Here is a 19,460-nt window from a genome sequence, read left to right on the forward strand (position 1 = left end):
AATTTGTCAGTGCTCAGGCCAATCCTGACACTGCTTTCATGCAGCGTCGGGATTGGCCACAGTGCAGTCTGGGAGCCTGTTCCCAGAAGGAAGAGCATGATGCGACAGCGATGGCAGTGTTGAGGTAAGTTTTGTGTTTTTTTCCAAACCCCCTCACCTCCCTCCTCCAGTCTGCCCTGCCACTTTGGAAGGGGACAGACCGCTACGAGCTGCAACAGCAGGGGGAGTATTACTGTCCTAACTCAAACACAAGAGTATAGAATACAGGGCAGCAGCAGCAGGGGGTGGATAACTGCGATAACTCAGACATAAAGAGTATACAAGACAAGGACCGCAGCTGCAGTGGGCCCACGAGTGGCCTAACTCAACCATATAGAGTATACAAGACAGGACCGCAGCAGCAGTGGTCCCACGAGTGGCCTAACTCAACCATACAGAGTAGACAAGACAGGACCGCAGCATCAGAGGGCGCACGCGTGTCCTAACTCAACCATATAGAGTATACAAGACAGGACCGCAGAAGCAGTGGGCCCACGGGTGTCCTAACTGAGACATATAGAGTATACAAGACAAGGACTGCAGCAGCAATGGGCGCACGAGTGTCCTAACTCAGACAAATAGAGTATACAAGACAGGACCGCAGCAGCAGTGGGCCCACGAGTGTCCTAACTCAGACATATAGAGTATACAAGACAGGACCGCAGCAGCAGAGGGCGCACGCGTGTCCTAACTCAACCATATAGAGTATACAAGACAAGGACCGCAGCATCAGGGGGTGCATGACTGCGATAACTCAGACATAAAGAGTATACAAGACAAGGACGCAGCAGCAGTGGGCGCACGCGTGTCCTAACTCAGACATATAGAGTATACAAGACAGGACCGCAGCAGCAGTGGGCCCACGAGTGGCCTAACTCAACCATATAGAGTAGACAAGACAGGACCGCAGCAGCAGAGGGCGCACGAGTGTCCTAACTCAACCATATAGAGTATACAAGACAGGACCGCAGCAGCAGAGGGCGCACGCGTGTCCTAACTCAACCATATAGAGTATACAAGACAGGACCGCAGCAGCAGTGGTCCCACGAGTGGCCTAATTCAGACATATAGAGTATACAAGACAGGACCGCAGAAGCAGTGGGCCCACGAGTGTCCTAACTCAGACATATAGAGTATACAAGACAGGACCGCAGCAGCAGAGGGCGCACGAGTGTCCTAACTCAGACATATTGAGTATACAAGACAGGACCGCAGCAGCAGTGGGCCCACGAGTGGCCTAACTCAGACATATAGAGTATACAAGACAGGACCTCAGCAGCAGTGGGCCCACGAGTGTCCTAACTCAGACATATAGAGTATACAAGACAGGACCGCAGCAGCAGTGGGAGCACGAGTGTCCTAACTCAGACATATTGAGTATACAAGACAGGACCGCAGCAGCAGTGGGCCCACGAGTGTCCTAACTCAGACATATAGAGTAGACAAGACAGGACCGCAGCAGCAGAGGGCGCACGCGTGTCCTAACTCAACCATATAGAGTATACAAGACCAGGACCGCAGCAGCAGGGGGTGCATGACTGCGATAACTCAGACATAAAGAGTATACAAGACAAGGACCGCAGCAGCAGTGGGCGCATGCGTGTCCTAACTCAGACATATAGAGTATACAAGACAGGACCGCAGCAGCAGTGGGCCCACGAGTGGCCTAACTCAACCATATAGAGTAGACAAGACAAGGACCGTAGCAGCAGTGGGCGCACGCGTGTCCTAACTCAGACATACAGAGTATACAAAACAGGACCGCAGCAGCAGTGGGCCCACGAGTGTCCTAACTCAGACATACAGAGTATACAAGACAGGACCGCAGCAGCAGTGGGCCCACGAGTGGCCTAACTCAACCATATAGAGTAGACAAGACAGGACCGCAGCAGCAGAGGGCACACGCGTGTCCTAACTCAACCATATAGAGTATACAAGACAGGACCGCAGCAGCAGTGGGCGCACGAGTGTCCTAACTCAACCATATAGAGTAGACAAGACAGGACCGCAGCAGCAGGGGGTGCATGACTGCGATAACTCAGACATAAAGAGTATACAAGACAAGGACCGCAGCAGCAGTGGGCCCACGAGTGTCCTAACTCAGACATATAGAGTATACAAGACAGGACCGCAGCAGCAGTGGGAGCACGAGTGTTCTAACTCAGACATATAGAGTAGACAAGACAGGACCGCAGCAGCAGAGGGCGCACGCGTGTCCTAACTCAACCATATAGAGTATACAAGACCAGGACCGCAGCAGCAGGGGGTGCATGACTGCGATAACTCAGACATAAAGAGTATACAAGACAAGGACCGCAGCAGCAGTGGGCGCATGCGTGTCCTAACTCAGACATATAGAGTATACAAGACAGGACCGCAGCAGCAGTGGGCCCACGAGTGGCCTAACTCAACCATATAGAGTAGACAAGACAAGGACCGTAGCAGCAGTGGGCGCACGCGTGTCCTAACTCAGACATACAGAGTATACAAAACAGGACCGCAGCAGCAGTGGGCCCACGAGTGTCCTAACTCAGACATACAGAGTATACAAGACAGGACCGCAGCAGCAGTGGGCCCACGAGTGGCCTAACTCAACCATATAGAGTAGACAAGACAGGACCGCAGCAGCAGAGGGCACACGCGTGTCCTAACTCAACCATATAGAGTATACAAGACAGGACCGCAGCAGCAGTGGGCGCACGAGTGTCCTAACTCAACCATATAGAGTAGACAAGACAGGACCGCAGCAGCAGGGGGTGCATGACTGCGATAACTCAGACATAAAGAGTATACAAGACAAGGACCGCAGCAGCAGTGGGCCCACGAGTGTCCTAACTCAGACATATAGAGTATACAAGACAGGACCGCAGCAGCAGTGGGAGCACGAGTGTTCTAACTCAGACATATAGAGTAGACAAGACAGGACCGCAGCAGCAGTGGGCGCACGCGTGTCCTAACTCAACCATATAGAGTATACAAGACAGGACCGCAGCAGCAGTGGGCGCACGCGTGTCCTAACTCAGACATACAGAGTATACAAGACAGGACCGCAGCATCAGAGGGCGCACGCGTGTCCTAACTCAACCATATAGAGTATACAAGACAGGACCGCAGCAGCAGAGGGCGCACGCGTGTCCTAACTCAACCATATAGAGTATACAAGACAGGACCGCAGCAGCAGAGGGCGCACGAGTGTCCTAACTCAACCATATAGAGTATACAAGACAGGACCGCAGCAGCAGGGGGGGGGCGCATAAGTGGCCTAACTCATATAGAGTATACAAGACAGGACCGCAGCAGCAGTGGGCGCACGCGTGTCCTAACTCAACCATATAGAGTATACGAGACAGGACCGCAGCAGCAGTGGGCGCACGCGTGTCCTAACTCAACCATATAGAGTATACAAGACAGGACCGCAGCAGCAGTGGGCGCACGAGTGTCCTAACTCAACCATATAGAGTATACAAGACAGGACCGCAGCAGCAGTGGGCGCACGAGTGTCCTAACTCAGCCATATAGAGTATACAAGACAGGACCGCAGCAGCAGAGGTCGCACAAGTGGCCTAACTCAGCCATATAGAGTATACAAGACAGGGCAGGGCATGGTCAGGAAATGGTGCACTTACACTCCTCCTGGGTTGGCGAAGGTACATTCAGGTCTGTGGAGAGGGGAGGTGGGGAGCCCACATTCTGCGTGCTTAAAGAGGTATTGCTGTTGTCACTGTTTATCTCCCCTGGAAAAAGGTCTGACTGGCTGCTGCTCGTGCTGGGGGTGGAGTCCTCGTCCGGCTGTTTCTTCTGGAAGTCTGTCACAAAACAAAAACAGGTTCACAATGAGAGCACTGTCCATAGCTGGCTGTGAACTGGTCTTATTCTATGTAATTATTACAATTAGAGGGGGTGAAGTCATACATGGTCTGCTTACTTTTAGATTCTGAATAAGAATAATACCAGAAGGTGTCTTGGCCCCAGGAGTCAACAAGCTTTGGCAACATTAATAGGTTGCACCTTTTGAACCTACTGACTTTTCGAATGCTGTTTAAATCTGTCAATAAAAGAGCAAATAAATGCTAAGTGTGCGAAAGCACTTTTGATGTAGTGTAGTGCCCAGCAGCAAATGCCCTATGCTGGGATCTCAAAATAAATAAACAAATAAAGTGCATAAAAAATTGTAATGCCTGGAAGGTGTGAAGGAGTCACGGGAGCAGTCGGGAAGAAGCAATGTGGTGGAGGATAAAAATAAATCTGGATGTGGAGAAGCAAAAAAGCAGCAAATGAGGAAGATTGTATCCTGGAGAAATCAGGGGAGAAGAAGCACACATGTTAACAGAAGCAACAGGACAACAAGACCAAGGTTTAGCACAACCAGAGCACTGGTCCAAAAGAGATTAAAGGTGGTGCAGCACACTTCCTATGCCCGTTGTCCCTGGGCACAGATTAAACACAAAATTGAAGACAGAATGGAAGGCGCATTCGAAGGAATTACATAAACACTTGAAGTCTTGATACCTATCGTGTTTTTGGACCCGTGTTACCGTGCCGGGAGACCTCTAATCCATATTGGGGAAAATATCATGGCCAGTGGGCCGCTGCCCTGACTTTTGATGCAGCCGGAAAGCATATTTGGTCTCATTCACATAAAGAGCGCTACACCAATGACTTTGCTACTGTTGCTATAGGAATCACCTTTAGCTGTTTTACAGTGATAAGATTTCTGTACCTACCATACTCTATCTTCACCCACGGTGACAGGCCATTTGTCACTTTTTCTGGAATCGGGCATACTGAGCAGCTCCACCTAGTATATCATTCAGACTTTACGTTACCCTACGGTGCCTGTTCCATTCTACTTCTATTTTACTACAACACAAATTTAGCCCTGACGAAGTTACAACACGTAACGAAACGCGTTGGCTGTGTATGTCCTTTTGGTATAGTTACCTAAATAAAGATAAAAGAAAAATCAAGACTTCAAGTATTTATGTAATTCCTTCGAGTGCGCCTCCATTCGGTCTTCGAGAAGAAGCACACAGGGGAGAGAGCAACATGGAGAGCGCAAGAGAGGCAGCGGATGCTTGGGTTAGGAAACCATGGTGCGAGGGAGAAGGCAACATGGAGAGCGCAAGAGAGGCAGCGGATGTTTGGAAGGAGCATGGCACAAGGAAGAGAGCAACATGGAGAGCGCAAGAGAGGCAGCAGGTGTTTGGAAGAAGGAGCATGGCACAAGGAAAAGAGAAACATGGAGAGCGCAAGAGAGGCAGCGGGTATTTGCGAGAGGGAAGCATGGAACGAGAGAGAGAGCAACATGGAGAGCGCAAGAGAAGCAGCGGATGTTTGGGAGAGGGAAGCATGGAACGAGGGAGAGAGCAACATGGAGAGCGCAAGAGAGGCAGCGGATGTTTGGGAGAGGGAAGCATGGAACGAGGGAGAGAGCAACATGGAGAGCGCAAGAGAGGCAGCGGATGTTTGGGAGAGGGAAGCATGGAACGAAGGAGAGAGCAACATGGAGAGCGCAAGAGAGGCAGCGGGTATTTGGGAGAGGGAAGCATGGAACGATGGAGAGAGCAACATGGAGAGCGCAAGAGAGGCAGCAGATGTTTGGGAGAGGGAAGCATGGCACGAGGGCGAGGGCATCCCATTTAGGATGCCCTCGCCCCAAACCAGCACCATAATGAAGGCAAATAAATGGATCAGCAAAAACAAATTAGCATTTCCAACACCAATAGGTTGGAATTTTTTGATAGGGATAGTGTTTTGTAATACTATTTTTGTTATTTGTTAAGGTTTTTATAGCATAACAAGTGAGGATAGTCAATATACTACACTTGCCATTGAGGCCTGTCAATCATGAGCACTAAGTGGTCCACCACTGAGTTGGGGGGGGGGGGGGGGGGGGGAGGGGGGTGGAAGACCATTGCAACATACAAAGATTCTTTACATGCATAAGACATGAAGGAACAATGAATTCCAATTAAACCTGTTCAGGGCAATGACTCCGGGTTCTGCAGGATATCAGTGTGGGTCAATCTGGTGATCCATTTGCCTGTGTGGTTTAAGTTGTTGCAGGAGCAATAAGCCTTGGGGAAAGGATGTAGTCTTACGGACTAGCGAGGTCGTCCTCGAAGCTGTGGAACCGAGTTAGAGTCTCGGCAACGATGCTCAACATCCTGGGATTCTAGGGAAATCACTTAATCTCCTCGTGCCTAACAAAAATTAATGTGTCCATCTGTAATGAAACTGGTGCTCATGTAAAGCGCTCGGATACCCGATGTCTCGGGTCTAGTTTGCGCTATATAAAAGTCTAAAAAATATTTTTTTTTAATCTGTTGGGGGGGAGGGGAGGGTGAGGGATAATTTTGGGTCAGTTTGCAGGCAGCATCTACTTCCAGCATGTGTCTAGTTATTCGTTGGTCCTGCCAGTATGTTAGGCTACAGAGCCAATTTTTGGCGGCAGGTAGTGCACACCTAGAGCGCATCGCCACAGGTTTTTCGATAAACGCCAATACCGTATGTAGCACCTCCAGCCAGTATCATGTCACCAGAGGACATAACCGTACCAAATTGAGGAATACAGCATTTAGACAACTACCACCGGTGCATCTACAATATGCTCTGAGCCCAGGTCTGTGTAAATGTTCTGGAGTGTGGTAAATTCTTAGTATCAATTTAATGTGTATTAGCCGGAGTCTGTAGTTGGACGACAAGGCACTTGTTTGCGACTAAACGAATTTTCATTGATTGCCAGCTGAAGGTGGCTCCAACTCCATGCTTCATTCGGTCTTTGCACTGAGGATGCAGCACAGGGCATTGACTTGCATGGATGTACAGAGTTGTGAAAATAATCTTGTTGGGGATTCAGTTTTCAGCATGGTCATCAAGATCAGGGAGTGTGGGATATGCCTTCCTATACGCCAATTTGAGCCAGAAATACAAGAATATTTCCAGTGGTGGGAATTTTCTATTGCTCCTGTTTGTCCATTGTAGAGGTCTCTGCACAAGTAGTTTCTTATATGCAGCTGTTTGTGTGCTTTGTAGTTAGTCATGGGCAGCAGGGTTTGTAGTACTTTTACAACTTTTTGTGGCTTGCTCCTGTAATCATTTAAAGAAAATCACATAACGATGCAACATGGAAGATGGGAGCAGCACCCCTCTGTTGAACAGTCTGCAATAACAGAGGTCAGGTGTACCCTGATGCAAGGCATACACAGCAAACTACTGCATATATACTACTGGCAATGGGTTAGTATTCTGATTGCAACTCTAAGAAAGCCTACGTGCACAAACACCTTTTCTTTGTAAACGTAAAGCTGTAGATGCAACATGTAATCATGCCAGCAAAGTAAAACAAAGGGACACATAAGGAAGATTACTGAAAAGCACTGACTTTAGGACCCACCAAGGCATCCAAACAGCACACAATTTCTGAACAAAAAGCCATAAACTATCAACTACAATTTTGCATTAACAGCAGACTAGATTCAGGAGCATACACTGGCTCTTATTCTAACACAAAACTACTCGATGTCCCATCACCAAAACTTAATTCAAACACAAATGGGACAATGTAACCACTCACAAAACGCCATGGCTTTGATGGACAGCTCATCCACCAATGGCAATCCATGAAAAACTCATGAAAGAAAGGCTGAAGCCGGCTCATCTTAAGCCCCTTCTATCTCTTAATCATTAAACTTTTTTGAAAAGTTGATGACATAGGTCTGACAGACAGCCAATATTCTCCTTGGCTTCACCTAAAAAGGCTACGGAGTTAAAAAGTTGAAGGCTTTCAAAGTGACAGAACTGCAAAGTTTATCTGGGTGAACAAAATGTTAAATTTGAACTGGAAGTGAAGTGCAAAAAGATCACACGCAAAAGTACAGTTTCAAACTTGATTTGGTCCCATGTACAGAAAGCTGATCTTTATTTAGTAGGAAGCTATGTTATTCCTTTTACACCCGCATTATGGAAGGAAGGGGACAACATGTGGATTGCTGGGCCAAGCAAATGATAGATATCTGAACGGAGCTAGGCTCGAACCATTATTAGATCATTCCTGTACAGATTTTATTTTATTTTCTAGGCAACACTCACGGTCTCAGCAGAAGCCACAGTGAGTATCGTTGAATAGTCTTTGTAGCATCCTTGGTCCCTGCATAAGAGGGCTACTGACTCAGTGGCATACTAGCTTAAAAACAACAAAAGCAGGGCAGAGGAAAAATCTATTAGTAGTTTTGAAAATACTTCAGCGGAATTAAGGTGTGAATCATGTACATTAAATGAAGCCACCTTTAAAATGCAGAAAAGATGCACCAAAAAAAGCTTATATATACAGGATCGATTTTCTGCAGAGTTGCATAGTTGGATAACCCAAATCTGACACTCGCCTTGGAGCAAAGGCTAAATAGCAACAGTCATCATTACAACTGAAAGAATTAGGTGACCTGTATGAGGGGACATACGGGTATGTTGCATTTGTCATTTTTGCAAATCTTTGCCGCTTAATTATGTTGAAGCACAGTGAAGTACATTGGTTTGCCTAAGATAACCGGTTTGAACCCAGTTTTCGTAGTTTCACATTGTGCTATTTAGAAACTTGATGGATCTCTCTCTCTTTTCCTTTAACACCAAAGGACAAGGCTAAGGGCCAGATGTATTAAGATTCCGTTTTGCGAATCCTAAATAGCGATCTTTTGCGAATCGCTATTTAGAATTCGCAAAACGGTATGCATGTACAAAATCGATTCCTTATTATTCTTTATTTGCGAATTCGCAATTTGCGAATTCGCAAATAAAGAATAATTTCCAATGCATTCCTATGGGCCAGGAGGCCCATAGGAATGAGAGTGCAATAATTCTCAAATTGCTTATTCGCAATTTGCTAATCGCAATTTGAGAATTATTTCAAGGGTGCAGGGGTGTCTCAAAGACACCCTGCTGCACCCCTGAAATCTACATATGTGGCACACATACATGCCCTATGGGCATGTATGTGTGTCACATGCCACCCTCACAAATGCCAAATAGGGCATTTTTAAAAGAAATCGCAAATTACCACCAACTACAAGTTGGTGGTAATTTGCGATTTCTTAACACAAAATCGCAATTTTAAAATGTTTCATACATATCATTTAAGGAATCGCAAAATTTGCGATTCCTTAAATGCTATGGCAAAATAAGGAATCGCGATTTTTTGCGATTCCTTAAATTGCAATTATTTCATACATACCAGAAAATGCTAAAAGGCCGTTTGCGAGTCGCAAAGGCCGAAATTCTGCGAATTTCTGCCTTTGCGAGTCGCAAAAGCCTTGATACATCTGGCCCTAAGTGTTCAATAATTTCTTGACCTAATACGCTTTATTCAATGAATACAAGTAATCCTGATAACTCAATCTGCCTTGATGTAGATTTAGAAAAGTCAAAGTGTCTTCCTTGAACAACATCAAGCACAAGGGAAGGCGGAAGACTATGTTAATATCACTGACAAACCGAAAATAACAAGGACTACTTTTTACTGGTCTTACTGAAGTGAGACACTTTCACATTTGCACTTCAGCTCAGATGCAAGAGCACACAAAAGAAAAACTCATTGTGAAACATTGTGCCTGTGTTACTTGGCTTAGCTCTCTTTTGGGTCGCCTGGCCATATGAGACGAAGGCCGAGCCTGAGCCGGGCTCGCCCCTTGCATTGCTTGCCTAGCTCGAAGCCTAACCGGTCATGGTGATGCACCCAGAACAGATACTGGGTCCCGGACTGAGGCAAGAGAGACATCAGCCACACTCAGGAGGTTTTGTGTAATGCAAGGGCAGCCAGAGGCATGAAGGGCCAGCGCTGGAGGTTTAGTAGAAGATGGCTGCCACATTTTAGAAAGGGGCCGGACCATACCAGCTGCAGTAAGCAGCATTAGATTAAGGGCGCGAGCCAGGCATTGTCTAGTATTTGGCAGGAGTAGGAAATACAATGCACCAGAAGAATCCCCAAGGGTGGCTTACTTGCCAGTCTATGTCTATGTAGATTGCTTGTAAAGTGCAACTGTTACTCCAAGGAGTGTCTCGGCGCTACTGCAGAAACAGCAATCAGGAGGGGAAAAGGAGGGAAGAGCCGAGGGACAGGAAAATAGCTTGGTCTTAAGATTTTTTCTATCAATCAGATATTTGGGCAGGCCTGTGTAGAGCCCGGTCACATAGTCCAGCCGTGATGTTATCAAGGCTTGAATCACTTGTTGCCTAGCCGTAAAGGACAGGAGATACAGGAACTTCCACAGCAAGCGAAGTAGGGCAAAACAAGTACCCACCACCAAATTAACTTGGGCGTGAAATAGCAGTTGTCAAATGTGAAGCCCAAGTTGTTCACCGCCAGATTTAGGGTCAGCTGGAGGAGGGGGGGGGCATCTGATGGCCAAAAGGACTGCCACAATAGCTCGGCATCTACACTGAAGAAGAGGAGCAAGGTCTTCCCAGCATTACATTTAAGATGATTCAGGGATAGCCACCTAAACACCGCCACAAGGCAGTTGCAGGTTTTGTCGCCTGGGAATGCCTCGCTATTCTTCCAGGGGAAAAGCAGTTGGATATCATCCGCATACGACACTATTTTAGCCCCTAAAGATTCTGCCATGGCAGCCAAGAGAGTGAGATAAACAGTAAATGGAGCCAGACTCGGGGCTGAGCCTTGAGGAACTCCCACCCCACCTCTTGTCGGCTCTCCTCCAGAAAAGATGCAAGCCACTTCCAGACCTGCCCCCTAATACCCATTGAGTAGAGAAGGGCTTAAAGGATGTGGTGAAAAATCGTATTGAACACAGCCGATCGGTCTAACTGGTCGATCGCGAGCTACCGGTAGCTCGCCGGCCCCCTGGGAGTAGCTCGCGCCGGTATTTAATAATTATTGCCTCACCCTGAGCTCTGGCGTCTATTTTCCTTTCCTTCTCTTTGTAGGCCTTTGAGTGCTTGCCTGCCCTCACCCAAACCAGCAGCTCAGATTGGCTGAAACAGAGCTTAGCTGGAGTGGGGCGGGCAGAAGAACATGACGTTCTTCCTGAACTCCGGAACAAGCAGGAATCACGTGACCTGCCATTTCCAGGCTGGTACCGAACTGTATATCCTGCAAGACATGGGCGCAGATAATCATGACGGAACCCCGGACAGCTGTAATGCAGGTGGCGCAAGCACTATTGATCTGCTCTGCTCCTTCCGAGAATCGCCGCAGCTGCCTTACTGTCCTGCGCGGAGCGGACCACAGCAGCTGATTGGTAAGCGAACCTCCGTAGCTCCTTAGTATGTTAATGCAGCTCAGTGCATTTAAGACCCTTTCTTTTGAACGTGCGTAGCTATACAAGCAACACTTCCCCCGACAAAATAAAAAGTTTGAGTGAAACGCTGCCTGGTTTGAATGATTCTACAATACCTAATTAAGATACTAATAATAGCAAGACCAAACATGAGCCGCGGGGAGCACTATCCTCTTTGTGCAGCTGAAAAACATGCACCAATAACTTTAATCCAGGGCTTTAATCATAACATTTCAGCAAATGTTCAGTTTTATGTTTAATAACTCTGCTGCCCAATTCAGCAAAGGGCCAACTTCCAATTGCTGCGGATTCAAAGATGTATTTTTAATTCAAGAAACAAGCCCGTCGGAAAAAGCACTATGATTGATAGTCAAAATGCTGTTACGGATAGCTATTTCCCTTGCTGTCCTCTAGCTGAAATACAATTGATTAGTGGTCTTGTGACTTTTTATTTATGGGAATTTATTAGGCATAATCAAATAATAAATAGAATAATGCATTTAATGTTCCCTTTTCTGGTTACTGAGTGCCTTGTCAGACAACAGGCAGCCCCAGCCACAGAGAGGCCAGCCCCAGCGACGAGCAGTTGAGTGCATGAGAGGCAGAAGTGAAGAAATGCATTCTCAGAGATGTCATTTAACCTGCTTTCTTTGTCAGTAAATAGATGATTAATGAAAAGATGATCAGCCCGTACACAGAGAGTTAGGCATAGAGGAGGCAGAAAGTGGGTGTAATCACAAACAGAAAATTAACTAGCAGTGCTTTCAGAGAAGGACAATCAAATCTTGGGACCAGGCCTACAGCCACTGTTTGTAACCTTGAAATGCGTCATCCGATCACGCAGATTACAACAACTGGAAAAGTCTAAAGACACTGTTCCCGACAGCCGCAGCAGGTGCTCTGCCCCATGAGCAAACTTAGGAAGACTGACCTGAGCGCTCTTCTCAGGGTTGTAGCCTCTGTCCTGCAGGATGCCTCACAGATCTCGATTGTGAGGTAATTAATGGAGACTGTGACCTGCAGCGCTTCGTAACAGGTGCTTTGACACCCTGATCTATCTTACTTTCATTGGAACTATTGAGCAATAGGTTAACGTAGATTAGTGAAAGAGGTGCATTGATCGCTAATGTATATTCTAGGAAACTGATCTGCAGGTAGAGAGATGCCCTGCGTTACCCTATCCAACTATCATACTGCAGCAAGAACTGGTACCCTGTGAGTTACATCTGGAGCTCTGCAGCAAGCGCACTAACCTCTTCTTGACCTTTCAAACTGGGTTTGAACCTGCGACCTGAAGCTTCCATGCCTACCTCTGCAGCAGGTGCATTAACACATATGCACATTTTTTCAGCAGGTACATTAATTCACCAAGTACGCTGCTATGGAACCATTACATGACCAGCATGCATGCATTGCCATTTAAAAATAAATGAAACTAGGTTTCCAACCTTTCAAAAAACGGACATTTATAGTTTAATAGTCTGCAATGTCCCAGACATGAAGGAAAATCATATGTATTCATTTGTAGCATAGCTTTTCTCACCTTATTTATTTGATAACGAAACAAAGAGGAATTTTGTTGCAGCATTTTCATAGTGCTTACTAACCCATTGTATGTCACTGTAGTAATTACCTACACGGAGAGCAAGCTATGGCATGTGTAGTGTGAGTGGTTGCAAGTGTTTTCTTAGGTTTCTGATCCTGTATGGGAAGTGTTTCCATGTCTTGACTGATGAACACCAAGATGCAGTTATCATGTTATGGGACACAGTGCAGTGGATGATGAGGTATGACACAGCCTTAAAGTCAATGACGCTGGGCGTGGGGAGGGTCTCTCGCAAAAAATTGCCAGTTGTTTAACCTTTAGTAGCTCACTACGATTTTCACTGATCAGAAGTAGCTCTCACTACAGAAAAGGTTGGAGACGCCTGTTTTAAATGCTGCTGTGTGGACAGAAATAGGAGGAACTAGACTTGTCAGTTTGTGTCTGACACGGCCACTTACTGCACCCATGCAAGCCCATTAATTTCAGGTCTATCACTTGAAATGAAGAGAGATACAGAATTACCCTTCACCTTAGCCTTATAATGATTGGATGCTGACATCCTAAATATGAAAGTAAGCCAAATGATCTTTGGCATCCCTCAGATGATTTTCTACAATCTTGCAGGCCTAGTGTCGGTCTCTTGACATGGGATACTGGTTAACACTTCTTGCAAAGCTTATACTGAATGTTTCCGGACATGTCCCAAAACGAACGTGTTACTACACAGTGGGGCACACACAGTGTTGAAAACGCTTTTCTAAACTGGCAGTTGCAACTGTGCAGACAATTTATTTTCAATGTGTTTTCATTTTCGCTCAGAGGACCGAGCTGCGATTTACAAAAAATATTCTGTATATGCAGGCAAGTGATCACAGATGTTCTGTCAATGCAGGGATGTTAGACCAGTACTTTCCCAACACAGCCCAGTGTGACACAGTACAGCTTACTGACACAACTCGTACGTTCTCAGTTCTTGCAAAAGCTTTTCACATTCATAGGTGTTACAGCAGTTTTAGACGGGCATTTACTGTCTGATGTGGTAATGAGCTGACGGTCATTTTGCGGTCTTCATTTCTGGTGCAGTGATTGAGAAATTAAAAAGTTCCTGGCCATTGAGAATGTAAATTCAGAATCCATTAAGGACACAGACGCGAGGACTATGCTTTTCTTTCTTCAGCTTTATTGCTCAGCAGCAACAAAGATCACATTCACAATAAACTAGTTTTCAACACTCTTATTGGAAAAGAACTATCAGACGCGTGTGACGTCATCAAGGTCTGTGCACGTTCGGAAACACTCTAGAGCCCTCCATACTTCCCTCTATCCTTGCAGTGAAAACCTACACTATTTGTTCCTAATATTAAAGCTATTTCAATACACTTGTTCCTATCTGATCCTGCAATAGAATAAATTCACTTACATCATTCAAATTAATCCTGCACTTATTTTACCTATGGACTAGGCACCTCTGAACATAATTGTCAACATTAAGTAGCATAATACTAAATTCAGCAGCACTGGCTAAAAATGGAATTTTTCAAAGGGGAATTTCGTCAACCTTTCTGCTTTGGCTGCCCCAGCCTACCACCACTTATAAAAGCTTTGGATGTCATCACCCCTTACATAGGATGCTATTGCCCCTTTCATAGGATGCCTGTGAAATATGACCATGTTAATTCCTGCCGGATCTTAGCCGCTGATAAGATCTACATTCTAGTCTGTTGGTTTTGCTTGCTATTCCACCTCATACCAGAGACCACTATATGCAAATCAGCCCTGGTCCAGCTCCATTAGCAGCAGTCGAGAATTCATCTCAAGCCTTAGCCACTGGTAAGATCTGCATTCAAGTCCATTGTGTTTGCCTGCTATGTCACCTTATACAACCAACAGCAATATGCAATCCGCACTGGTCCATCCCGTCTAGCGGCAGTCGAGAATTGATCTCAGCTTCTGAAGGGGCTGAGATTAGCTTAATCATTCACTTCATCACTTTCGTTTACTTAGTGTGACCTTCGGTGTAACAGTATGCCCTGTGCTCTCTGTGCCGCAGAACTCAAGCGGTAGCCTACAGCTTCCTTAGAAAATTAAATACTATTAACAGGTTATTACAGTGTATATAAATAAAGAAAAATTTAAACTGAAAACTTTCAAACGTTCTGTTAACGTGAAGGACTTGAAACTGGAATCTAAATGTTAAGTTAGTATCCTCTGATTCATTTGTCCCCAGATCCCAATAATGATTCATTGGGCTCCCTGAATTCCAGTAATGATTAGATGGGGTCTACAGAAGTAAAAAGGTTTAGAACTCCTGTCTTAAAGTATAGTTTTAAACTAGCATTATGCTGCATTTTTTTTTTTAAAAGGCCGATTCGACAAAGCACTCTTCAGAATGACTAATTGTTACAAATGAAGGAATCACACGGACTGTGTCCATAATTAATGAAAAAACGAGAAATTAAATTGCAGAAAAGGAAATTACTTGTTAGGGAGCCACTGCAGAGGCATCGGAGAATGTCTGTCTTTTTTGATTGACTTGGTCTGTATAGAGCCGAGATCTTGCTATTTAAATGGTTTCTTGATGGAAGGCTGGGGTAAGTTACCAGTAGTGCAAGTACAAAAAAACTAGAAGTCATTTTTTATTTTTAAATCTTTTTTTAATCAGGTTGTTCAGTTGTATATAATGTTGCCTTGGTTAGTTTAAAGGTAACAAAAATGCTTAACACTTTATTATTTCTTGCCCCCTGTTTCTTCTCGACTTGATGCACAGCAGCCACAAAGCTCTACACAACATAGCCAAAAGTTCTGGCTAAACACATAAGGTCCCAAAGGCGAGACCCATTGGCTATGCCAATGCTCGTTTGTACTTGCGTATGCCAAGTCCTCAGAGTTTAAGCTTATTCTGCAACAAATCAGAGAAAACAAACAAGCATTTACAATGCAATGGTTTTGCCTTTGTTAAAGTTAGAGCTATTGGCATTGCTCTTGACATTATTATTATTTTTTTTTTTTAACATAAATAAATGGCATTGTCATTTACAATGCTACCGGGCACAGGACAGCGGGAGGGGGGGTGGGGAGGGCGGGAACGGCGCACGGATAGCGGGAGGGGGGGGGGATCACGGCGCACGAACATAAAGGGAAAAACAAGCAGTAGAATAAGATACAAATGTCACTTCTACCTCAAAAAGTGTGAGGACCGGCCTTTGAGTTTCTCCCACGCTGACAAATAACAGAGGCAGGTGCCGGCAATGCCGGACCAGATTCAGGGGCGTTCCCTGCTTTCGGCTGACGTAGCGTTACGTAGCCAAAAGCCAAAAATTCTCTGGTCCGGCATTGACGGACAGGCCCGTCTTCCAATGGCTAGCCTCCATTTATGGAGCTAGCCAATGAAAGACGGGGGCCGTTCCTGTCTCCCGTACTATTCTCATTAGGTTTTCGCCTGCGCGAAAAAGATGCGCAGAGCGCATCTTTTCGCCAGGCAAAACCTAAATAGAGGGAACCAAAAAACATTTTGAGTGTCCAAATTCGTTTTTAATAATACTTAAAATTAATTAAAGCCTCTTAAAATAAGAAATATAAAAGGTAGTTTTCCACTTTACAGAGAGAGTGATGTTTTGGTAGCATGTATGTACGGAGGTGTCAGCACTAAGACAAATCAGATCTAAAACCCATCGTGTTTCAAGGGGAGATGTGGAGATTCTGTAATCCCCCCAAAAAAAAGCAAGGTTAGTGATGAAATGTATTCAGTGTACTTACTGCAAGGACTGCTAAGCAGCCGCAGAAAATCCAATATGTCAGCGTTTAAACATCATTATGAAATACAAAGGCACACAGGAAGTTCACTCAGAGAAGAATTAAAAACATTACGGATAAGGAGAACACCATAGCTCTTTACCCATCAACAGCACACTTGAGCACAAAGACAATGCAAAAAAAATCTCAACTTTCCAATAAGGCTAGTATTTAATACGAGAAAGGCCCTTAGCATTGACACGCCCATCCCATAGTAATTATACATTAAATGCATACACACACACACACACTTTTAACTGATGATCTGCTAGCATACTGATAAAATCCATGCAAATAAGCGGGCCACCCTAGTGTGATGGTCCAGAAATCACTTCATGTAGGTCACCACATTTAAGGCAATACCATGATGTTTCCAGTTTTAAATTTGCTTGTAACAAATACCACAACTTGGCCCTTGAAGCAGCACTGGAAAAAATGCACTTTTTGTGCCCTGTGGTGTCCATTTCTTGGGAACAATCTTAGAGAAACCTTCTGATAATACTGAAAGAAATGAATCTCGAATTCTAAATTTGTGACACTCAATGTCAACTGCTAAACACACTGCTGTCTGCACTTAGGACAATAGGATCAATGTCCACTACTAGGATGTTATAGGTTAGAGTGACGGTTGTAATTAAGTAGTCAATCCTGGAGACACTTCCGATGCGATACGAGAAGAGAATTGTCAAAACTCTTCAATTACTTTTGAGTATCAAAGTTTTCTGGCATAATACAAATTTATAGTGATTCAGGAACGTAACTGTCGAATGGCAAGAGTATACCTCAACAAGTCAAGACAAGAATTCAGCAAATATAACTGCTAGAAAGGAGGATTCTGTTTCTTAATAGATTTCGAAACCCAATGCTAATTTAAAGTCATCAAATAAGGAGTCTCTAAAATTGGAGGATTGTTAGGGGGCATTTCCTTTAACTCCTACATACTATAACTGAATGTTAAAAAACAGATACATTGTTTTAGCTGTTCAGACTTTAAAGCAACACAAACATGCGCTATGTCTGCTCATCACTTCAACAAGAATGATAATAAATGTGCACAAATTATTCAGTTAAAAAAACATCATTCGGCTAGCAAAGCAAGATCCAGAATCAAAATATCTTGCTGAAGTTTCACATTATACCCAACACAGAAAGAACACGGGTTTTCCTTGAAGTGGTGTGGATGCAGACAACACAGACGTATTTCACTGAGTTAGCGTTTAAACAATAAAGTATTTTGTGCTACATTTGCACTGCATATCTAATTTATTGACTAGATCCTACAGTTCCACTCCCAAACTACTCCACCCCTCCCCCTGCAGCCACCTTGCACTTGTTGTGTTTATGACTATAATGACACCCTTCCTGTGTAATTACTGAAAGGCAGGGGTAGACAATTATTGAAATACACGTTTCACTGCAGCCTGTCATGCTTTGCTTGACAATGGAGGGTTTTTTGCATCACAAGCGAGCCAAGTATACGCAAAGTTCTCTTAAACCAAATAATCGGTTTAACAGATACCAGCTTCTGGTGTAGCCAGATTAATATGCAATGTAATTTTCCTAGACCACTTTATATAGACGTTTGCAATTAAAACAAATTCGTTTTGTTTTATCTAAAAGGTAACATTGTAATAGGGCACATATGGATTTTATATGCTTACATGTACTTTTCGAAATTCATCAATATAGTATATAATCTTTACACATCAACACCATAAAAATGCACTTTCTAGAGTTCTGCAAATAATAAAACGTTAGAATGAAGTGTCACATCTGTTGTTGGTGGATCCGACACTGCGATAAGTCCTACCATTAATTAAAAGGACACGTTGTATTACTTTCTTAAATATGGTATAATTGGTCTAAGTACAGATGATTTAGTAAAAAGGGATGGACTCAAATTCTTGAATCAATATTGAATCAGTCGATTCCGCAGGTTTCCATTCCATTGTTTTGATTTTGCCTGCGACGGTATAAGACGGTAGCAACCTGTCATTCTAGACAGAAAATATCGTGTGCACTTTTAAATTGAGCAAACTCGAATACTGCGAAAGCCTATTTGTGTGTCTTCCTCAGCATTAACTGCCTCTCCACCCTCAACCCGTCCACGCCTAGGCAAGATTATGAGTTTTATCTTGTCCAGCACCCTTAGACACTCTCCTATCTCATGCCAGACACCGACACGGTCGTTTATACCTGCGTGGTAATCACGGACACAAAATCACCTGGTGGTCTATACTATATGCATAGGTTAGGGAGGACAGGAGTAGTGGCATAACTATTAACTAAGGGGTTAAATGGTGAATGAGGCGGGAAAAGGGCAATTCTGACAATTTGGTGTGTATTACAAAAATAAAACAAACTTTTCTTTATGACCAGTTATCAACAGAAAACAGGAGCAGTAATTTGACTCAAGGATTAGTAGGCCATGTGGTACAGCGGAAGACTAAAGTGTTTGAGCTACTTTTCGCTGTACCACATGGGCCAATTGACTTCGCAAGTATAAACATTGTCTGGTACGCACTAGTAAGCAAGTAGAAACGTTTTCTGCTACACACTAGTAACACACAAACTCTTCAGGACGGTGAATTAAAAAATAAAATTATATATATCACACCGGGATGTCTACCATCGCAAGCGAGAAATATCAATACGCCCCCGTGTTCACTGGGTAGTGCTCACCAAACACACTCGAGAGGTTTTCCTTTAACCTACTAGCAACGCTGTTCGGGAATACTCCACCTATTTCAATTTTAGTTGCGGGATTTAAGTGCACCCACAGATGTCAGCTACTA

At 44.5% G+C, this 19,460-nt stretch overlaps 1 protein-coding gene across 1 annotated transcript in view; it reads right to left on the reverse strand.

The window, feature by feature from the left end:
• The window catches only part of ZFAND3 (zinc finger AN1-type containing 3), a 684,884-nt gene that overhangs the window by 291,988 nt on the left and 373,436 nt on the right, over positions 1 to 19,460 (reverse strand). Inside the window, exon 3 of the mRNA XM_086925892.1 lies at positions 3,666 to 3,845. Coding sequence (XP_086782018.1) covers positions 3,666 to 3,845 — 180 coding nt within the window. The remainder of the gene's footprint in view (positions 1 to 3,665; positions 3,846 to 19,460) is intronic.

This window comes from Lissotriton vulgaris, chromosome 6, assembly GCF_964263255.1.
Source record: "Lissotriton vulgaris chromosome 6, aLisVul1.2, whole genome shotgun sequence".
Classification (NCBI taxonomy): domain Eukaryota; kingdom Metazoa; phylum Chordata; class Amphibia; order Caudata; family Salamandridae; genus Lissotriton; species Lissotriton vulgaris.